This window comes from Amyelois transitella, chromosome 14 (assembly GCF_032362555.1).
Source record: "Amyelois transitella isolate CPQ chromosome 14, ilAmyTran1.1, whole genome shotgun sequence".
Lineage (NCBI taxonomy): Eukaryota > Metazoa > Arthropoda > Insecta > Lepidoptera > Pyralidae > Amyelois > Amyelois transitella.
Genome location: NC_083517.1, coordinates 1,091,437 through 1,112,796, shown reverse-complemented (window position 1 = coordinate 1,112,796; position 21,360 = coordinate 1,091,437). Strand labels below are relative to the sequence as shown.

The window sequence follows — 21,360 nt, the reverse complement described above, 5'->3', positions numbered from 1 at the left end:
ATTTTTGCTATTATCATACATCTGCAGATTTATTTGTGACAATTCTTTTTTTTTACTTATATAACTTATATACTACCGTTGTTTTATTGGCGTAAATAAATAAATAATAAATAGCTACTTAAACTTAGTGATTTATGTAAAAAGAGAGGTAGACCAAGCATAAGATGGTTCTATAATTTTAGGAAATAGATTTGAGAAAACATTACATATCTTAGTAATCAAAATTCCCAGGGAAATATTTTACTCAATAGAATGGAAGCTATACAAAAAAAAAGTTAGGACGCATTCTATATAAATAATTTTATCTATACTAATATCATAAAGCGGTAAGCGTTTATTAGTTTGTATTTTTGAGGTTATCCACCTCAAATTTTTATTAAATTTAGCTTTTTAATTTCAAAAGTTAGCAGTCATTTTGCTTGTAATCTTGCTGATCGTGACCTGAGCGCCTGTACTGTGAATCTGCACTAGACTCTGATCAATCTGATACAACTTCACCGTGGCGCCTTCCAACATGGCCGCGGACGATATACTCACACCTTCTTCATCAACGGCCACTAGGTTTATGCCGTCACCGCCAAATGTGACGTCATCGTTGACGTACGTCACTCCGTCCAGACAAATGTTCCCTTGCAGGCACTGGTTATTATCAACAACTAATATTTCAGTTTGCTCTTCGGGCACTACCAACTCTCCGGTGACTTCTAAAGGTATTGCCTCGCATTTTGTGGGTGCTCGGTGGTGTTTTACTGTGTTTTCTGTGATATTCTTTTTGTTGTCCGCGGTTTTTGTGCGTTTCTGTTCGTTCTCATGGTATTTTGTGTGTTTCCTTAGGTGAGTCTTCGTGGTGAACGTTTTCGTGCAGATTGCGCATTCGAACGGTTTCTCACCTGTATTGAGACGAACATTACATACATACATATAGTGAGATCTATATAGAGGGTAGACAGAGCCAACACAATATTGAAAGGACTGAAAAACAGTAGGTATGGCTAAAATGATGGAATTGAGATTCAAATAGTGACCAGGTTGTGGCTAGTTTAATTTGCCTTTCCACTTGTCGCCTTTAACGACATCCACGGGAAAATATGGATGTGACGATGCAACGGGACTAAAGCCAGGAGGAAAATGATTTATTTTTTTATATACATATATACATACGGGACAGATTACACAGATTGAGTTAGCCGCGAAGTTAGTTCGAGACTTGTGTTACGAGATACTAACGACGACGATACTTTATTTTTTTCATAATAAATATATAGATAAACATCCAAGACCCAGAACAATCAGAAAAAGTACGTTTCTCATCATGCCCTTGGCCGGGATTCGAACCCGTGGCCCTCCGGTGTCACAGACAAGCGCACTACCGCTGCGCCACGGAGCCAGTCAGCGGTAACATTGAATTTATTAGTCTACTACTGACCGGTGTGGATCCTACTATGGTCTCTCAACCTGGTGGCTGTGACGAACGCCTTCGGACACAAGTTGCATTTATATGGCTTGTCTTCTTTGTGCAGACGCATATGCGCCCTAAGGTTCGCTTTCGAGATCCTGCAAAGGAAATAAATTCATTCATTCATTCATATAATTATGTCTATATCCCTTGCGGGGTACTTCTTATGCTCATTTTTTTATTCACTTTTATCTCATAAGACATATTTTACATCACTTACATGAGAACATAAAAAACAAATAAATAAATAAGTTCGTTGTCACACTAATTAACGAAATATAATAGCAAAAGTTCAATTAATTGAGATTATCTGCTCGTAATATTGTGATAAAACCTATTCTTGTGTTCATATGCTCGTTCCATAAAACGAGATGTCATTAATTTCGCGCGAATATAAGAATAGGACCAATGCCTCTTTTTCCCATGAATATAGTAAAAGGTGACTAAGGGACAGGCTTTTAAACTTGTGTTTCTTCTTGTAGTCGATGGGCTAGCAACTAGTCACCATTTTGTTTGAACGCGCCAATCTCAGGAACTACTGGTTCGAATTGAAAAAATCTTTTTGTACTGAATAGACCATTTATCGAGGCTATATAACATTACAACTATAAGAAAGGAGCAAAGTAATAATGGCATATGTGAAAAAAAACGGGTAAACTTATTCATCCTTGAGGGCTTCAATGATGCCCGAAATAACTATTCCACGCGGCCGAAGTCGCACAGCTAGTATATATATATATGTGTGTATGTATATGTGTGACCTCTTCCCGCAGCAGGCGCAGGGCTCGCGCGGCGCGCGCTCGTGCGAGCGGCGGTGCGCGCGCAGCGCCGAGCTGGACGCGAAGCGCGCGCCGCACGCGCCGCACCAGTACGGCCGCTCGCCTGCGCACACACACATTGTGTTTCTATACATACATACATACATACATAAAATCACGCCTCTTTCCCGGAGGGGTAGGCAGAGACTACCTCTTTCCACTTGCCACGATCTCTGCATACTTCCTTCGCTTCATCCACATTCATAATTTATGTCATTGTTTTCACTTTATTAGGTACAAACATCTAAATGGGGTTAATGAACAGGCATATTGAACTAGTGCAATATTTACATACATACATAAGTACATATAATCACGTATATATCCCTTGCGGGGTAAACAGAGCCAACAGTCTTGAAAAGACTGATAGGCCATGTTCATTCATACATACATATGATCACGTCTATATCCCTAGCGGGGTAGACAGAGCCACCAATCTTGAAAAGACTGATAGGCCACGCTCAGCTGTTTGGCTTAGTGATAGAATTGAGATTCAAATAGTGACAGGTTGCTAGCCTATCGCCTAAAAGAGGAATCCCAAGTTTATAAGCCTATCCCTTAGTCGCCTTTTACGAAATCCGTGGGAAAGAGATGGAGTGGTCCTATTCTTTTTTGCAATGGTGCCGGGAACCACACGGCCACGTTCAGCTGCAATTTTTACCATGAGGTTTCGGATCCTCTTGACCTGACCCTTTACCAGGACGTCCTTAACCCTTTCCACGCCAAGAGTTTTCGTCAAAAACGTTCACCACACGCCACGGCAATAAACGTGGTTGATTTACTAGTGTTGACAATATGAAGTATCGATATTATTAATTTGTTTTTAATAAATCATTATAAAAATATATCTATAGTTATATTTTAAGTTCATGGGTTTTATTTTTACGGGTTCGAATCCCGGCCAGGGCATGATGAGAAACGAACTTTCTCCGATTGGCCTGGGTCTTGGATGTTTATCTATATAAGTATTTATTATAAAATATAGTATCGTTGAGTTAGTATCTCGTAACACAAGTCTCGAACTTACTTCGAGGCTAACTCAATCAGTGTAATTTGTCCCGTAAAAAAAAAAAAAAAAAAAAATTTATTATTGTTACTCCTTGAAACATTTTAAAATGTATTAAAATCTCAGTGGCGTATTAATACAGCGAAAAAACGCACAAGTAATCATGATAATTAATTGCATCACTACGTGTCTGAAAAATCAGACAGTGGCGTACGCCTAATATGAATTTTTAACGAGTGTTAATGATGTGTCAACTTCCGGTCATAAACTTCGATACCTTACGAAAGATATACTTTTAACTTATTGATTTAATTAATAAAATGATGGAAACAATTATTATTTTACTAATATTGATGATCGTATTATTATTATTTAAAAATCCTTCAATCAGGTTATTTTTATTTTAAAGACAAAAACCGATTGCATGTTGTAAAAATTTTACCTACACTACATGACTTGCCTACTTACCCTACATGACTAACTTGAATCATCTGAAATTGTAATTTTTCGTTTCGTCGTCTCAATTGTGTTTTACTTTCAATTGCAATGGCTAAAGGTAAATCCTAATCAACTCCTTCGCAGTGGTCATATTTCAATAAATGTTAATTTGCAATTATAATAAAATAACATGACAGGGTACTTCCATAATTTATCGATACCTCCTACCCTCATTGTACAGCACGAAATAAATAGTTCTAGAAACATCTAACGCTTCTGACGTCACTTCCGCGTCTTATATATCAGTCGTTGGCGTACGAGACTGATGCATGATTGTGTCGCTATAGTGTTGTGACATACCATGCAATTTACTGGATTCGATGCAAAACATCATCTATACATATAATAAATCTGTAGAAAGGTCAATTCTGTACATTGAAAATATTGAAAAAATAAATAGCAGGGGGTGTTACTGGATCGATACCAAACACAAAAATGTGATTAAAAAAATTTTTGTCTGTCTGTCTGTATGTTCAGGCATCACGGGAAAACTAACGGTTCGATTTTGATGAAACTTGGTATAATTATACCTTATTATCCTGGGCGTAAAATAGGATACTTTTTATCCCGAAAAAATACGAAGAAAAAAAAATCTTAATTTTTCAGTTTATCCATAGACGTTGTTCTGTAGAACCGCGAACACACGTTGCGTTACCCGCAGTGGATTTAGCGCCGTAACCTGTAGCGCCTAAAGTCGGCTTTGGCTTGAACCGTTTGCTGCACAAGCGGGCCGCTACTAATTACTATGAAAAAAATACTACATAGCATTAATTCCCATCAAGCTGAAAATGAGTATAATTATTTAAAACACAATCAAAAGCATTATTTCAAAATTCCCCATGATTCCGGTTTAAGGAAAAAAATTTACTCACGGTCAAAGGTAAAACATGGGTGTATCGCAATTTTCTTTAAAACGGTAAGTTTTTCAAATCGGAAAATTACCTCAGACATAAATTGTAGATCATAAAGTTATCTATAAAAAAGGTATCTATAATTTTTTTCAACAAAGCTACCGTTTCTGTGATATATCGATGCAAAAAGTTGCAAGCGTCATAATATGCATCCGTTTCCTTGCCACCTCTGAGGTAGTGTACTATTAGCGCGTTTTTTTTTTACATTTTTATTATTAAACTTGAAAAAGTCTGAAATAGGTTAGAATAAACACGTGTTTTCACTACGCAGTGGCACTCAAGACTAACTTTCGTATTTATTATTTAAAAAAAATAATAGAATAACCCTAAGTGAAGAAAATCATCTTAGGACAATAATAGAGGTTACAATTATCAAATTCAATGCAATAATCAAATTAAAACTAAAGCTACTTATAAAAAGAAAGAAAAAAGATGACTACAAACTAAAATTTAATTTATAAATTGTACAGTCCTTGCATAGCATCAACATGCGGGAATGTGCCCAGAAGGCTGGCAGCATTGCCAATTCGAATGGCAATGCTGATTCTCTGAGCCAGATAATTTCCAGCCCTCCGGTCAAGATATACCTCAATTAGCTTTTTCGACAATTGTCAAAGGTTCAAAAGTATAGATATTACCGATAACTACATACATACATAAAATCACGCCTCTTTCCCGGAGGGGTAGGCAGAGACTACCTCTTTCCACTTGCCACGATCCTTGCATACTTCCTTTGCTTCATCTACATTCATAACTCTCTTCATGCAAGCTCGGCGGTTTCGGGTACTTTTGACCTGACCCTTTACCAGGACGTCCTTAATTTGATCAAGATATGTTCGTCTAGGTCTTCCCACCCCGACCTTTCCCTCCACACTCTCCATGTATAGTCAACCTGTTTTTATTCATCCTCTCCACATGACCGAACCATCTCAACATACCCTTTTCTATTCCTGTAACTACATCTTCTTTCACATCACAACATTCCCTTATCACACTGTTCCTTATCCGGTCACTCAATTTCACACCCAACATACTCCTTAACGCTCTCATTTCCACTGCATTTATTCCGCTTTCGTGCTTCTTTTGCCATACCCAACTTTCACTCCCATACATTAATGTCGGGACCAACACGCCCCTGGGCACAGCCAGTTGAGCCTTTTTGGATAGTTTCTGACTGCTCATAAAGGCATGCAAAGCTCCATTCACCATGTTCCCCGCGTTCACTCTCCTTTCAATATCACTATCACACTTGCCATCTGATGTAAACTTTGATCCCGATAACTACATATTTGCGCTTTTTGAGGTTTTTTGCCTCATTTGAAGCAAAACGGCCTTAGATTTAGTAACCTGAAGATGAGACGGCGCAAGTGTGTCGACACAAGTAGCATCCCACACCAAAGGCCGCCCCAATCTCCAGGGTACCAAAGTCATACCATCCGGTATCTTGGCATCATCCCGAGCCAGACCGTTTGGTTCTAGGAGGATTATATCATTTAGGGCGGCATGGCGCCCTAAACGGCCGGCACTCCTAGGGCATGAGAGGCCGTGGTGTCCTTAGCCGACAACGGTATCCCCGCAAGGACAACTATTATTAAAGACTAACGGTATTTCATGTGTTGAGCATTCTGAGATAAAGCAGCTATACGACCCTAGCCACGTACACAATTAAACAGAGAGACAGATGTTGTCTCAAGGTTTCACTACAGTATAAATGAAGGGACTGGGTTTCATTATACTTATGTATATTTTATATTTTGAATTCAAGTTAAAATTACCGACAGAACAATATTTTTACTTATATTACTGCTACATAGAGTATATACGAGACGTGCTTATGCATATTATGACGCTTGCAACTTTTTGCATCGTAATATCTCAGAAACGGTAGCTTTATTGAAAAAAAATATTGATTCCTTTTTATAGATATCTTTATGATCTACAATCTATGTCTGAGGTAATTTTCCTATAAAACTTACCGTTTTGAAGAAAATCGTGAAAATCCCATTTTCTTACCTTTGAATCATGGGGAATTTTGAAATAATGCTTTTGATTGTGTTTTAAACAATTATACTCATTTTCAGCTTGATGGGAATTAATGTAGCTTCATTCCTATTTTTTGGTCTAAATTGACCGGACTGAAAATAAAATGGAGAAATAAACCATCTACGCGAAGACCGACATCCGCGCGGACGGAGTCGCGGGGGAAAGCTAGTTTGAAAATAAATGCATTTTGTGCTAAAACTTGGTAAAATTACGACACACTAAAAAGTTTTATGCCCAAAACAAAAACATGTAATATTTTTAAGTTTTTAGACGTTTCTTTTGAGAGTTCCAGATTTCTGGTTTATGTAGTAACATTGTAATGTAACATCACTAATGTCTGCTATATAAGACATTGGCGGTGAGGGGTGAGGGTTCAAATAAAAAAAAAGTCAGAATCTCTGATAAACACGGTTTTGTTTTTAATAATTTATTATTCAAATAACATAATAAATCGTGAAATTGTTATTTTTGATTAACTAAAGTATGAACTGTATGAAAATGTTATGCATATGTCGTCAGGCACTATACCTAAACATAAGAAAAAATACAGCTAAATTGGTAAGATTTATTTGACTGATATATAAGACTTTGGCGGCGAGGGCACGAAACTTAAACGTCTGATATATCAGACTTTGGCGCTGAAAAGGTTAATTTGATCAAGATACGTTCGTCTAGGTCTTCCCACTCCGACCTTTCCCTCCACACTCTATTATGTTTCTATTTACCACAATTCTCTTTTTTGGCTAGGGTACACAAATAAAGATATACATAATTAATACCATGAAACACACATTTAAAATAAATACCAACCATTTCATCTAGAAATGTCTTTTAATAGAGTACTCTATGGTATACCTAACCCTACTGTTGAAGCTCCTATTCAACCTCCTTTGTGCCGCATTGACGCAATGCACGCGTCCGATTGTTTTCTTTTTTTTCTTTTCGATTTACGAATTAAAGTCAAATTTTATTCAAAAACAGCTCCGTATTTTTATTTTACAAATCCCAAAAAATAATAAGCGACACTTCAAGACACCTACAGTTTATGTTAGGTACACCTATCTACAGTTTATTTGTTTAGATATTTAAATAAAGGTATGCAATTATGATACGGCTTTTTGTTCAAAAATACATTTTTAAATTAATTTAAATTAGAAGGAAAATAAATCTATAATAACAGATTATTATAATGAATTACTTTTATTATTAAGCTTACTTTATTTAAGAAATGTATGTTATGATTGCAAAACACTTGGAATTAAATATGGTATTAATATAACTGCGTGAGTCCATGCATGTGTAACTTTTGGTTAGAATTCTGGTGAAGATTTGGTGAAGACCACTCCTTCTCTTTCCAATGGATGTCGTAAAAGGCGACCAAGGGAAAGGCTCATAGACTTGGGATTCTTCTTTTAGGCGACAGGCTAGCAACCTGTCACTATTGGAACCTCAATTCTATCATCAAACAAAAAAGCTGAATGTGGCCTATCAGTCTCTTCATGACCGTTGGCTCTGTCTACCCCATGAGGGACTTAGATATAGTTAAATAAATAAATATATACGGGACAAATCACACGGATTGAATTAGCCTCGAAGTAAGTTCAAAACTTGTGTTACGAGATACTAACTCAATGTTACTATATTTTTTAACAAATACTTAGATAGATAAACATCCAAGACCCAGACCAATCAGAGAAAGTTCATTTCTCATCATGCCCTGGCCGGGATTCGAACCCGGGACCTCCGGTGCTACAGACAAGCGTACTACCGCTGCGCCTCAGAGGCCGTATTTTACTCGAAATCGTAGACGTGACTATATGTAGGTACATATGTATGTTATAGAAAGTACCTGGTTGACCGAGCTTTGCTCGGTCTACCAGAGATGACGCTGATATAGTTTCTTAAAACGCGGTTTTTAAAATGTTTATATATCTTGGGAACCGAGCTTTTCTCGAACCTAGGACCTTAAATCGATTCTTTGAGCCGAAAAGCTAATCTGTAACTTTCATGAAAATCGTTGGAGCCGTTTCCGAGATCCTGATTATATATATATACAAGAATTGCTCGTTTAAATATATTAGATAGATATCTTATATATAAAATTCTCGTGTCACAATGTTCGTCTCCGTACTCCTCCGAAACGGCTTTACCGATTTTAACCAAATTTTGCATGCATATTCAGTAGGTCTGAGAATCGGCTCACATCTATTTTTCATACCCCAAGTGATAAGGGTTGTCCACACTTATTTTTTTTTTGAATTAGAGATTTTTAATAATTATTTAAAGTGTTAAGGGTTGTCCACCCTTAACATTTTTTTTACTGGAAATTGCTTAAAAAATATTTATATAGCAAAACAACGTTTGCCGTGACAGCTAGTATATATACATATATATATATATAGATATATAGATTAGATAAAGCTACCTGTGTGCGTGCGCATGTGCAGCCTGAGGTTGGAGCTCTGTATGAACCTCTTGCCGCAGGCGGCGCACACGTACGGCTTGTCCCCGGTGTGGGTGCGGTGGTGCGTGTTGCGGGTCGACTCGTGCCGGAACCTGCGATCAATCAATCAATCAATACATACATATGGTCACGTCTATATCCCTTGCGGGGTTAGACAGAGCCAATAGTCTTGAAAAGACTGAATGGTCACGTTCAGCTATTTGGCTTAATGATAGAATTGAGATTCAAATACATAGTGACAGGTTGCTAGCCCATCGCCTAAATAAGAATCCCAAGTTTGTAAGCCTATCCCTTTCAGCGCTTTTAACGGCTGAAAACAGCTAAACGTGGCCATTCAGTCTTTTCAAGACTGTTGGCTCTATCTACCCCGCAATGGATATATACGTGACCATATGTATGTATATATGTAGGAAGAATATCAAAATAATTTTTTATTGACAAATATTATTAATTTTATGTTCAATAATATAGTGTAGCGGGAGCGATGATTCGGCTCGACCGCCACCAAAGGGAAGATCTTCCGCCAGGCTAGGTGTTATGCCTGGGGAACCGCGCGACAGACGATGTTGTGTCGGAGGTTGTATATATAGCTCCAATCCGTGAAATCTCTGATATCGCGATTTAGTTTCTTCTCTGCTATTGGTTGAGCGCGTCAATTTCTTTGCGATGATTGACAGTTGTTGTGTGATTTGATGTTTTGACGAGTAGCGTAGAGATGTCGCCACAATAGTATCTATCGCCTGGAATATGTTACCGTCTATCGCAATAAAGACAAGCGTATGGTTTCTCCGCGGAGTGCACGGCGCGGTGCGAGGCCAGCTGGCGGGCGCTCGAACACTATATACTATACACTATATAGCAGCTTTAAAACATTACTATAGACAAAGAGTCTATATATCTATGTTACCGCCTGTCGCAGTACAGACAGGCGTGAGGTCTCTCCGCGGAGTGCACATAAATTACTAAATAAATCCTACTACTATTATAAAGGCGAAAGTTTGTATGGATGTTTGTTACTCTTTCACGCAAAAACCACTGAACCGATTACCATGAAATTTGGTATGTAGGTAGCTGAAGACCCAGAATAACACATAGGCTACTTTTTATCCCAGAGTTCCCGCGGGATTGATAGGGTTTCCATGCGGACGAAGTCGCGGGCGGCCTCTATACACTATATAGATCAGCTATTATAACATTACTATAGACAAAGAGTCTATATGTCTATCTATGTTACCGCCTGTCGCAGTAGAGACAAGCGTATGGTCTCTCCGCGGAGTGCACATAAATTACTAACTAAATAAACAAATAAAACAAAGAGTCACAATACAATATCATGGTTATAATTACCGTCTATCGCAATAGAGACAGGCGTGCGGTCTCTCCGCGGAGTGCACATAAATTACTAAATAAATAAACAAATAAAACAACGGTCTCTCCGCGGAGTGCACATAAATTACTAAATAAATAAACAAATAAAACAAAGAGTCACAATATCATGGTCATAATTACCGTCTATCGCAATAAAGACAAGCGTGCGGTCTCTCCGCGGAGTGCACGGCGCGGTGCGAGGCCAGCAGGCGGGCGCTCGAACACTATACACTATATAGATCAGCTTTATAACATTACTATAGACAAAGAGTCTATATGTCTATCTATGTTACCGTCTATCGCAATAAAGACAAGCGTGCGGTCTCTCCGCGGAGTGCACGGCGCGGTGCGAGGCCAGCAGGCGGGCGCTCGAACACTATATACTATACACTATATAGATCAGCTTTATAACATTACTATAGACAAAGAGTCTATATATCTATGTTACCGTCTATCGCAGTAGAGACAAGCGTGCGGTCTCTCCGCAGAGTGCACGGCGCGGTGCGAGGCCAGCAGGCGGGCGCTCGAACACTATATACTATACACTATATAGATCAGCTTTATAACATTACTATAGACAAAGAGTCTATATGTCTATCTATGTTACCGTCTATCGCAATAAAGACAAGCGTGCGGTCTCTCCGCGGAGTGCACGGCGCGGTGCGAGGCCAGCAGGCGGGCGCTCGAACACTATATACTATACACTATATAGATCAGCTTTATAACATTACTATAGACAAAGAGTCTATATGTCTATCTATGTTACCGTCTATCGCAATAAAGACAAGCGTGCGGTCTCTCCGCGGAGTGCACGGCGCGGTGCGAGGCCAGCAGGCGGGCGCTCGAACACTATACACTATATAGATCAGCTTTATAACATTACTATAGACAAAGAGTCTATATATCTATGTTACCGTCTATCGCAGTAGAGACAAGCGTGCGGTCTCTCCGCAGAGTGCACGGCGCGGTGCGAGGCCAGCAGGCGGGCGCTCGAACACTATACACTATATAGATCAGCTTTATAACATTACTATAGACAAAGAGTCTATATGTCTATCTATGTTACCGTCTATCGCAATAAAGACAAGCGTGCGGTCTCTCCGCGGAGTGCACGGCGCGGTGCGAGGCCAGCAGGCGGGCGCTCGAACACTATATACTATACACTATATAGATCAGCTTTATAACATTACTATAGACAAAGAGTCTATATGTCTATCTATGTTACCGTCTATCGCAATAAAGACAAGCGTGCGGTCTCTCCGCGGAGTGCACGGCGCGGTGCGAGGCCAGCAGGCGGGCGCTCGAACACTATATACTATACACTATATAGATCAGCTTTATAACGTTACTATAGACAGACTCTATATATCTATCTATCTCACCGTCTATCGCAGTAGAGACAAGCGTGCGGTCTCTCCGCGGAGTGCACGGCGCGGTGCGAGGCCAGCAGGCGGGCGCTCGAACACTATATACTATACACTATATAGATCAGCTTTATAACGTTACTATAGACAAAGAGTCTATATATATATGTCGCAGTACAGACAGGCGTGAGGTTTCTCCGCGGAGTGCACATAAATTACTAAATAAATCCTACTACTATTATAAAGGCGAAAGTTTGTATGGATGTTTGTTACTCTTTCACGCAAAAACTACTGATTCGATTACCATGAAATTTGGTATGTAGGTAGCTGAAGACCCAGAATAACACATAGGCTACTTTTTATCCCAGAGTTCCCGCGGGATTGATAGGGTTTCCATGCGGACGAAGTCGCGGGCGGCCTCTATACACTATATAGATCAGCTTTATAACATTACTATAGACAAAGAGTCTATATGTCTATCTATGTTACCGTCTATCGCAATAAAGACAAGCGTGCGGTCTCTCCGCGGAGTGCACATAAATTACTAAATAAATAAACAAATAAAACAAAGAGTCACAATACAATATCATGGTTATAGTTACCGTCTATCGCAATAGAGACAAGCGTGCGGTCTCTCCGCGGAGTGCACATAAATTACTAAATAAATCCTACTACTATTATAAAGGCGAAAGTTTGTATGGATGTATGGATGTTTGTTACTCTTTCACGCAAAAACTACTGATTCGATTACCATGAAATTTGGTATGTAGGTAGCTGAAGACCCAGAATAACACATAGGCTACTTTTTATCCCAGAGTTCCCGCGGGATTGATAGGGTTTCCATGCGGACGAAGTCGCGGGCGGCCTCTATACACTATATAGATCAGCTTTATAACATTACTATAGACAGACTCTATATATCTATCTATCTCACCGTCTATCGCAATAAAGACAAGCGTGCGGTCTCTCCGCGGAGTGCACATAAATTACTAAATAAAACAAATAAAACAAAGAGTCACAACATCATGGTCATAATTACCGTCTATCGCAATAAAGACAAGCGTGCGGTCTCTCCGCGGAGTGCACATAAATTACTAAATAAAACAAATAAAACAAAGAGTCACAACATCATGGTCATAATTACCGTCTATCGCAATAAAGACAGGCGTGCGGTCTCTCCGCGGAGTGCACATAAATTACTAAATAAAACAAATAAAACAAAGAGTCACAACATCATGGTCATAATTACCGTCTATCGCAATAAAGACAAGCGTGCGGTCTCTCCGCGGAGTGCACATAAATTACTAAATAAATAAAACAAAGAGTCACAATATCATGGTTATAGTTACCGTCTATCGCAATAAAGACAAGCGTGCGGTCTCTCCGCGGAGTGCACATAAATTACTAAATAAATAAAACAAAGAGTCACAATATCATGGTTATAGTTACCGTCTATCGCAATAAAGACAAGCGTGCGGTCTCTCCGCAGAGTGCACGGCGCGGTGCGAGGCCAGCAGGCGGGCGCTCGAACACTATACACTATATAGATCAGCTTTATAACATTACTATAGACAAAGAGTCTATATGTCTATCTATGTTACCGTCTATCGCAATAAAGACAAGCGTGCGGTCTCTCCGCGGAGTGCACGGCGCGGTGCGAGGCCAGCAGGCGGGCGCTCGAACACTATACACTATATAGATCAGCTTTATAACATTACTATAGACAAAGAGTCTATATGTCTATCTATGTTACCGTCTATCGCAATAAAGACAAGCGTGCGGTCTCTCCGCGGAGTGCACGGCGCGGTGCGAGGCCAGCAGGCGGGCGCTCGAACACTATACACTATATAGATCAGCTTTATAACATTACTATAGACAAAGAGTCTATATGTCTATCTATGTTACCGTCTATCGCAATAAAGACAAGCGTGCGGTCTCTCCGCGGAGTGCACGGCGCGGTGCGAGGCCAGCAGGCGGGCGCTCGAACACTATATACTATACACTATATAGATCAGCTTTATAACGTTACTATAGACAGACTCTATATATCTATCTATCTCACCGTCTATCGCAGTAGAGACAAGCGTGCGGTCTCTCCGCGGAGTGCACGGCGCGGTGCGAGGCCAGCAGGCGGGCGCTCGAACACTATATACTATACACTATATAGATCAGCTTTATAACATTACTATAGACAAAGAGTCTATATGTCTATCTATGTTACCGTCTATCGCAATAAAGACAAGCGTGCGGTCTCTCCGCGGAGTGCACGGCGCGGTGCGAGGCCAGCAGGCGGGCGCTGGCGAACCGCTTGCGGCAGTCGGAGCACTGCCACGGCTTCAGGCCGCTGTGCGACGCCATGTGGCCGGTGAGCAGGTTGCTCTCGCTGTATCTGAAATTAAAAAAAAAAAACAAGTCACTTGGGCGGTTAGCAGGTTGCTCTTGCTGTATCTGAAATTGAAAAAAAAAAAAAAAACAAAGTCATGTGCCCTGTGGTTCCCGGCACCAATACACAAAAAGAATAGGACCACTCCATCTCGTTCCCATGGATGTAGTAAAAGTCGACTAAGGGATAGGTATATAAACTTGGGATTCTTCTTTTAGGCGATGGGCTAGCAACCCGTCACTATTTGAATCTCAATTCCATCATAAAGCCGAACAGCTGAACGTGGCCTATCAGTCTTTTCAAGACTGTTGGCTCTGTCTACCCCGCAAGGGATATAGACGTGATTATATGTATGTATGTATGTAACAAAGTCATGTGGGCGGTTAGCAGGTTGCTCTCGCAGTACCTTAAATTAAAAAAAAACAGATTTGTTGTTAGATTTTAACCTAAATCAAAATTCAGTTTCATTAAAATTTATTTAAAATTGCAAATTCATACATACATATAATCACGTCTATATCCCTTGCGAAGTAGGCAGAGCTAACAGTCTTGTAAATACTGATAGGCCATGTTCAGCTATTTAGCTTTAACTTTAAGATAGAATTGAGATTCTAATAGTGACGGGTTGCTAGCCCATCGCATAAAAGAAGAATCCAAAGTTTATAAGCCTACCCCTTAGTCGGTTTTTACGACATCCATGGGAGAGTGATAGGATTTCTCTAGTTAAAAATAATATTTTACTGACCGCTTCCCACAAATATGACAGACATGTTTCTTCTCCCGCTCCTCGCCAGTGTGAACGCGTTCGTGTCTCCGCAACGAATACAACTCGGCGAACGACTTGTTGCACAAACCGCAGGTATACCGCTTCGATTCCATGTGCCGCGACACGTGGCGACGTAGCATCGATCTCACTGGCGATTAATTAATTAGTTTTATTATTAGACTTAAAAAAAAAGTATTTAATGTAATACTGTTAAAATTGGAATCATCATTTTGAAAATTCAGTCTGGTTGAATTATATCGGTTGACCTGGTCAACCTGCTTTCATTCATCCTCTCCACATGACCAAACCATCTTAACACACCCTTTTCTATTCCTGTAACTACATCTTTCACATCACAACATTCCCTTATCACGCTGTTCCTTATCCGATCACTCAATTTCACACCCAACATACTCCTTAACGCTCTCATTTCCACTGCATTTATTCTGCTTTCGTGCTTCTTTTGCCATACCCAATTTTCACTCCCATACATTAATGTCGGGACCAACACGCCCCTATGCACAGCCAGCCTTTTTGGATAGTTTCTGACTGCTCATAAAGGCATGCAAAGCTCCAATTTCCACACCGATCATACTCCTTAACGCTCTCATTTACCTATTCTGCTTTCTAACACGGCATAATCTATACATATAATAAATCTGTAGAAAGGTCAATTCTGTACATTGAAAATATTGAAAAAATAAATAGCAGGGGGTGTTACTGGATCGATACCAAACCCAAATATGTGATTAAAAAAAATTTTTGTCTGTCTGTATGTTCAGGCATCACATGAAAACTAACAGTTCGATAATAATCTAATCATAAAATGTGATACTTTTTATACTGGAAAAACACGTAGAAAAAAAATCTTAATTTTTCAGTTTAAGCGATCTTCTCTTACTAAAACATCGAAACATGCTAGGCGAAGCCAAACCATATTTGGGTCCAACAGATATTTATAAGATATCATTGTCAGAGTTACTCAAAATATAGAAATAAACCATCCACGCGAAGACCGACATCCGCGCGGTCGGAGTCGCGGGCGGGTTGACGTTGTTGAAGAAAACGCTGCAGTGCAGTTTGTTACCGCTTCTTCTGCACTGACGCCTTGGAAGCGGCAGTTAACTTAGTTTTTAAGTAATTTATTTGACGTCAACCAATGTTGTTAAAGCATACGTTTTGACAATTATTAAGCGATATATAGTATCCTATAGTAATGAATAAAAATTTGGAATTTTGAAGCTAGTTGTTAATAAATACTTACATTTGAATTCCTTAAAACACTTGTTGCACTTCCACTGCCCCTTGGAGTGGAGCGCGCTGTGCAGATGGAGGTCGTGCTGGGATCTGAACACGTCCTTGCAGTGCTGGCACGGGTGGCAGTCTTCCTCGGCCATGTGGCGTTTCCTCACGTGGACGGCCAGCGCCTTTTGGTACTTAAATTTCTGGTGAATTATGTTAATATCCTTCAATGCATTTGTAGTGTGGTTCCCGGAACCAATACAAAAAAGAATGAGACTACTCCATCTCTTTCCCATGGATGTCGTGAAAGACGACTAAGGGATAGGCTTACAAACTTGGGATAATTTTTATAGGCGATGGGCTAGCAACCTGTCACTATTTGTATCTCAATTCTAGCTTTAGTTAATACATACATATGGTCACGTCTACATCCCTTGCGGGGTAGACAGCGCGAGCAGTCTTGTAAAGACCACGTTCAGCTGTTTGGCTTTATGATAGAATTGAGATTCAAATAGTGACAGGTAATCCCAAGTTTAAAAGGCTATCCCTTAGTCGCCTCTTACGATATCCACGGAAAATGAGATAAAGTGGTCATATTCTTTTTTATATACGACACAAAGAAATATTAGTCGCCTTTTACTACATTTGTGGCTTAACTTTTTTATCCATATATACATTATAAACCCATATAAGAATGTTACAAATACAATTATTACGATTACAATTTATGTACTTATACGCCATGACAGAGTCTCAAATCTTAATTAGTTTGAATTAAATATATTGGGAGTTACCTTATCACAATACGAACACGCTTGACCAGTAACAACTCCCTTCGTTTTTTTATTAGACGAAATGGTTCCATCTGTGAAAGAAAAAGAAAAAAAACCATTCATTGTTTATGAAATCTCGTTAAAAATGTCAATTATAAAATTCAATATTCTTTAAGAATATTACTTACCGGGCGAATGGTGCGTTTTCCTGCAACATAATGTAGAAGTTAATTTCTTTTTTAATTGGCAACATTCAACAGTGTATTTAAACCTTAAGCTTATTCTATCTTTTCCATGACTGTCGTGAAAGGCGACTAAAGGATAAGTACATATGAATATGTGTGGTTCCCGGCTCTTATTCAATAAAGAATCAGACCACTCCATCTCTTTCCCCTGGATGTTGTAAAAGGCGACTAAGGGATAGGCTTATAAACTTGCCATTCTTTTTTTAGCGATGGGCTAGCTACCTGTCACTATTTGAATCTCAATTATAACATTTCGCCAAACAGCTGAACATGGCCTATCGGTCTTTTCAAGACTGGTGGCTCTGTCTACCCCGCAAGGGATATAGACGTGACTCTATGTATGTATGTATGTATTAATATTTACCACCACAAAAAATGTAAATCAACACATTAATGCATATTGCTTATAAAAGGTATGGTAGATTTACCTATTCAATTCTTCTTTTTGAATGATGCATAGCGTCTTCTCATCATTAGGGTCATCAGACAGAGCTTCCAAGAACTGTGTTTCTAAAACATATAATGAAAATGTAAATGGGATTCTTCTTTTAGGCGCTGGGCTAGCGACCTGTCACTATATGAATCTCAATTCCATTATTTTATTTTATTTTATTTTATTTATTTATTGGAACAACAAACAGCTACATTATATACAGATAAATAAGAATTTAAACATAAGAAGTGTTACTAATAATGTAGCCCACAACGTTATTCACAGAGTTACACTAGAAATCGGGGCTACTAACTACATTAAGACATTTTAAACTAAATAGGAAGTTACTTTAAAAACTTATATATTATATATATTATAATGCCATACAGGTGTATTTGGCCTTTTGATCTTAATGAGACTGTTGGCTATGTCTGCTTCGCAAGGGATATAGACGTGACTTTCTTATTCGACATTCTCTTTAATTCAATATTGGCTTTTAAGATAAGAAGAGTATGTACTAGAGTATGTGCAAAGTGCCTGCTTAAAAGTATATGTACTTATAGTCTTAAATTAAAAGCAAATATTGCTTGAAAAATTTCTATTAGCAAATTCTTACTGTTTAGTGGTAGCTGCAGAGAATTAAAGATATACAGTTACCTTCATGAATCACATTTTCATTTTTAATGTTTATTTTATCTGCAGTTTCATCTCTGTTTTTTGTATTATTGGTGCTGTAAATATAAATATAATATAAATATAATTCTTCATTATTATATATAAAATAATAAAATATTTGAAGAGTCCTTGTTATAAAATAACAATTATAAGTGTTCAGTTTTATAACAATTACAAATTAAATTTTTATGTAATACTTAGCAATTTGATAGTCTATTTTATAAGGATGAAATAGAATATAAGGATTAAATGATTCTAATAATAAAACAAAGACATCATGATTTTGAAGATAAATCCAGGTTGTTATTTGACATCTTATCAGACAGATATAAATCTTTTCAAGACTGTTGGCTCTATCTACCCACAAAGGATATCACATGACTATATGTACATGAATGTACAAGATAGAAGTTAAAAATTTTGTTAATGGTAGTCAACTGTTATGATAAGTTGATGTCAGTTCATGATGAGAAAATAAAGTTTTCTGATTGGCCTGGGTCTTGGATGTTTATCTATATAAGTATTTATTATAAAATATAGCATCTTTGAGTTGGTATCTTGTAACACAAGTCTCGAACTTACTTAGAGGCTAACTAAATCAGTGTAATTTGTCTCATAAAAATAACAAAATAAAAATAAATAAATAATAAAAATGAAGGCTGCTAAGATGTCTCTAAGTCCTTATACTCTTGTAAAAAATGAAAAAAATATTACCTTTGGTTTTCTTTGGTAAGAAATTCTCCTTTCAGTAGCGATTTAAGAGTAAACTCAGATTTATCACATTTTAACTTAAAATTATAATAACTTATAACGTGACCTTCACATATTTCGCAAATCCGAGATGGTAGGCCATCATCCAGAGAGGCCTGGAATCATAAATGATAAATAAAAAAAAACATAAACAGATTTTGCTAGCTAGTAATTTCAACACATGGACTAAGTTGAAGTTACTATATTTTATGATAATTAGATTAGATATATGTCTATCACTGTGGCGTATGGTCCCCGGCACCAATAGAAAAAGAATCCGCTTCATCTCTTTCCCGTGGATGTCGTAAAAGGCGACTTAGGGATGGGCTTATTAACTTGAGATTCTTCTTTTAGGCGTCAGACTAGCAATCTGTCACTAATTGAATCTCAATTCTATCATGATATCTGAGTATGTAATATCTAAATATGGCCTATTAGTCTTTTTGAGACTGTTGGCTCTGTCTACCTCGCAAGGGATACAGGCTTGACTATAAGTATGTTATATTTAGATAACAAACCTGTATGGACGAGATCTCTGCCAGCATGTCGTGTAATGCAGGGCTCGAAGAAGTAAACAAACAAGTCATGTTTTGTTGCACTGACAGACAAATGCGACATAAATTGTGGATGCTGCTATTCTCCGAACTCAGATACTGCAGTAAATTGTAAGGGATCTCAATTTCTATAGTACCATCCATCTCCTCTTTGGGAATATCTAGAGGAAAGTTTATTTCACTATGAATCCCGTCTGTTTCTTCTTTATTATTCATCGCGGTAACTTAGATGTTAACAGATACAGCAATGCTTATGTATTGACTTTTTAATATAAAGCTGTTAAAGAGCGAACATTTGATTAACATAACTTCCAAAATAATTTAACAAGTAAAATTGGATTAAAAATTACGGTAAATATATATAAGACCTCTTATTTCACTACCTACTGTTTACTGAAGACAATAATGACATTAAAGATCACAAAGAGTGACACAATTTTCTTGTGACATTGATTGACGTTATTGGCATTATTAAATTTTTTTTATGCTTTCAAAAAAAAGAAGCTCCATCTCTCTCATGGATATCGTAAAAGACGATTTAGTTATAGGTTTATAAACTTGAGACTCTTCTTTTAGGTACAATAAGCCAAACAACTGATCGTGGCCATCAGTGTTTTCAAGACTCTCGACTCTGTCTTCCCCGCAAGGGATATATAAATGATGCCTATGTACATTTTTAAAAAACCTGGTCTTCGTGTTCCTATGGGTAATATTTTGTTTGCTTTGTTACGCGAGGCCCTTTGCACCACGAGGCCGTGGGCGGTGGCCTTTACGTTACCTATGGATAATGGCCTGTCTTTTAAATGTCTCTTCTCAGAATATGGTGCACCTACGTAACTTGCGTGTCCAGCCGCCTTTAAGCTGAAATATATGTGATTCTGCGGCATGAATGACTCTGATAATAACTACTTTATCGGTAGAGTGGTGATATAAACAAGTGGACTTGGACACGTTACAAAAAATTAGATGCCAACTTATAAGAATAGGCCCATAGTACCTTTCCTGATTAGGTTAAGTAGACCTTTATAATTTTTTCTTTACTTTGCTTACCTAATAAAGTCTCGTTTTTTGCAAAAACTCTAACCAATTGGAATAATAATAAGAGCGGAATTAGATTGATCTACTAGCGAGCCGATCCGGCTTCGCCTTCCTCAGAAAACCCTTTCAAGCTGGAATAAAATCTGTCCGCAACTTTCCGAGATTAGCGCATACCTACATACAGACAGAGAAAATAAAAGGAACTTATAATATGTATTCTTTAAACTTCCCACGAATGTTTATACCTACCTTAATTAGACCGTTATTTGCAAATGTAGTAATTAAGCATGTTCAGGTGTGCAAGTATTTCTTTGCAGTCATTTTCAAATGTACTTAGTAATTACCTAAGCATTTCCAAGTGTAAAAGTGTAAAAGACGGACAGATTTTTGCATTTATAACATTAGTACAGTATGGATGTTTCCAGCAGAGTACAACTCCGAAACTAATTATAGCCGACGACCTAGGAAAAAAGTACCTACATGCGGCAACAATAAACAATATCCTAGCTTCATAAACAACAGTCGCTTCGGCAAAAACCATGGGAAGATCACAGGTGAGAATTCAAATAAAAT

General features: G+C 38.3%; 1 protein-coding gene across 1 annotated transcript; it reads right to left on the bottom strand.

Annotated features, from left to right (window-relative positions):
- Positions 1 to 12: 12 nt before the first annotated feature.
- On the bottom strand, positions 13 to 20,123 carry LOC106129126 (zinc finger protein ZFP2). The gene is made up of 13 exons (XM_060947917.1): positions 19,714 to 20,123; positions 19,160 to 19,311; positions 18,428 to 18,501; positions 17,766 to 17,847; positions 17,281 to 17,300; positions 17,114 to 17,184; positions 16,342 to 16,522; positions 15,057 to 15,225; positions 14,150 to 14,317; positions 9,158 to 9,288; positions 2,218 to 2,338; positions 1,427 to 1,554; positions 13 to 890 (listed from the first exon to the last, which is right to left on the bottom strand). Exons 1-13 carry the CDS (start codon positions 19,963 to 19,965, stop codon positions 397 to 399), a joined length of 2,043 nt encoding a protein of 680 aa, XP_060803900.1. The 5' UTR covers positions 19,966 to 20,123; the 3' UTR covers positions 13 to 396.
- Between the last annotated feature and the right edge of the window lie 1,237 nt (positions 20,124 to 21,360).

Bases quoted from the DNA above. Each gene is read 5' to 3' on its own strand.
- LOC106129126 (XM_060947917.1), bottom strand. From the start codon at position 19,965: ATGAATAATAAAGAAGAAACAGACGGGATTCATAGTGAAATAAACTTT. The intron at 9,289-14,149 runs GTAACATAGATA...GATTGATCGCAG, and splicing joins TGTCTTTATTGCGATAGACG to GTTCCGGCACGAGTCGACCC. The intron at 2,339-9,157 runs GTAGCTTTATCT...GTGTGTGCGCAG, and splicing joins GCACATGCGCACGCACACAG to GCGAGCGGCCGTACTGGTGC.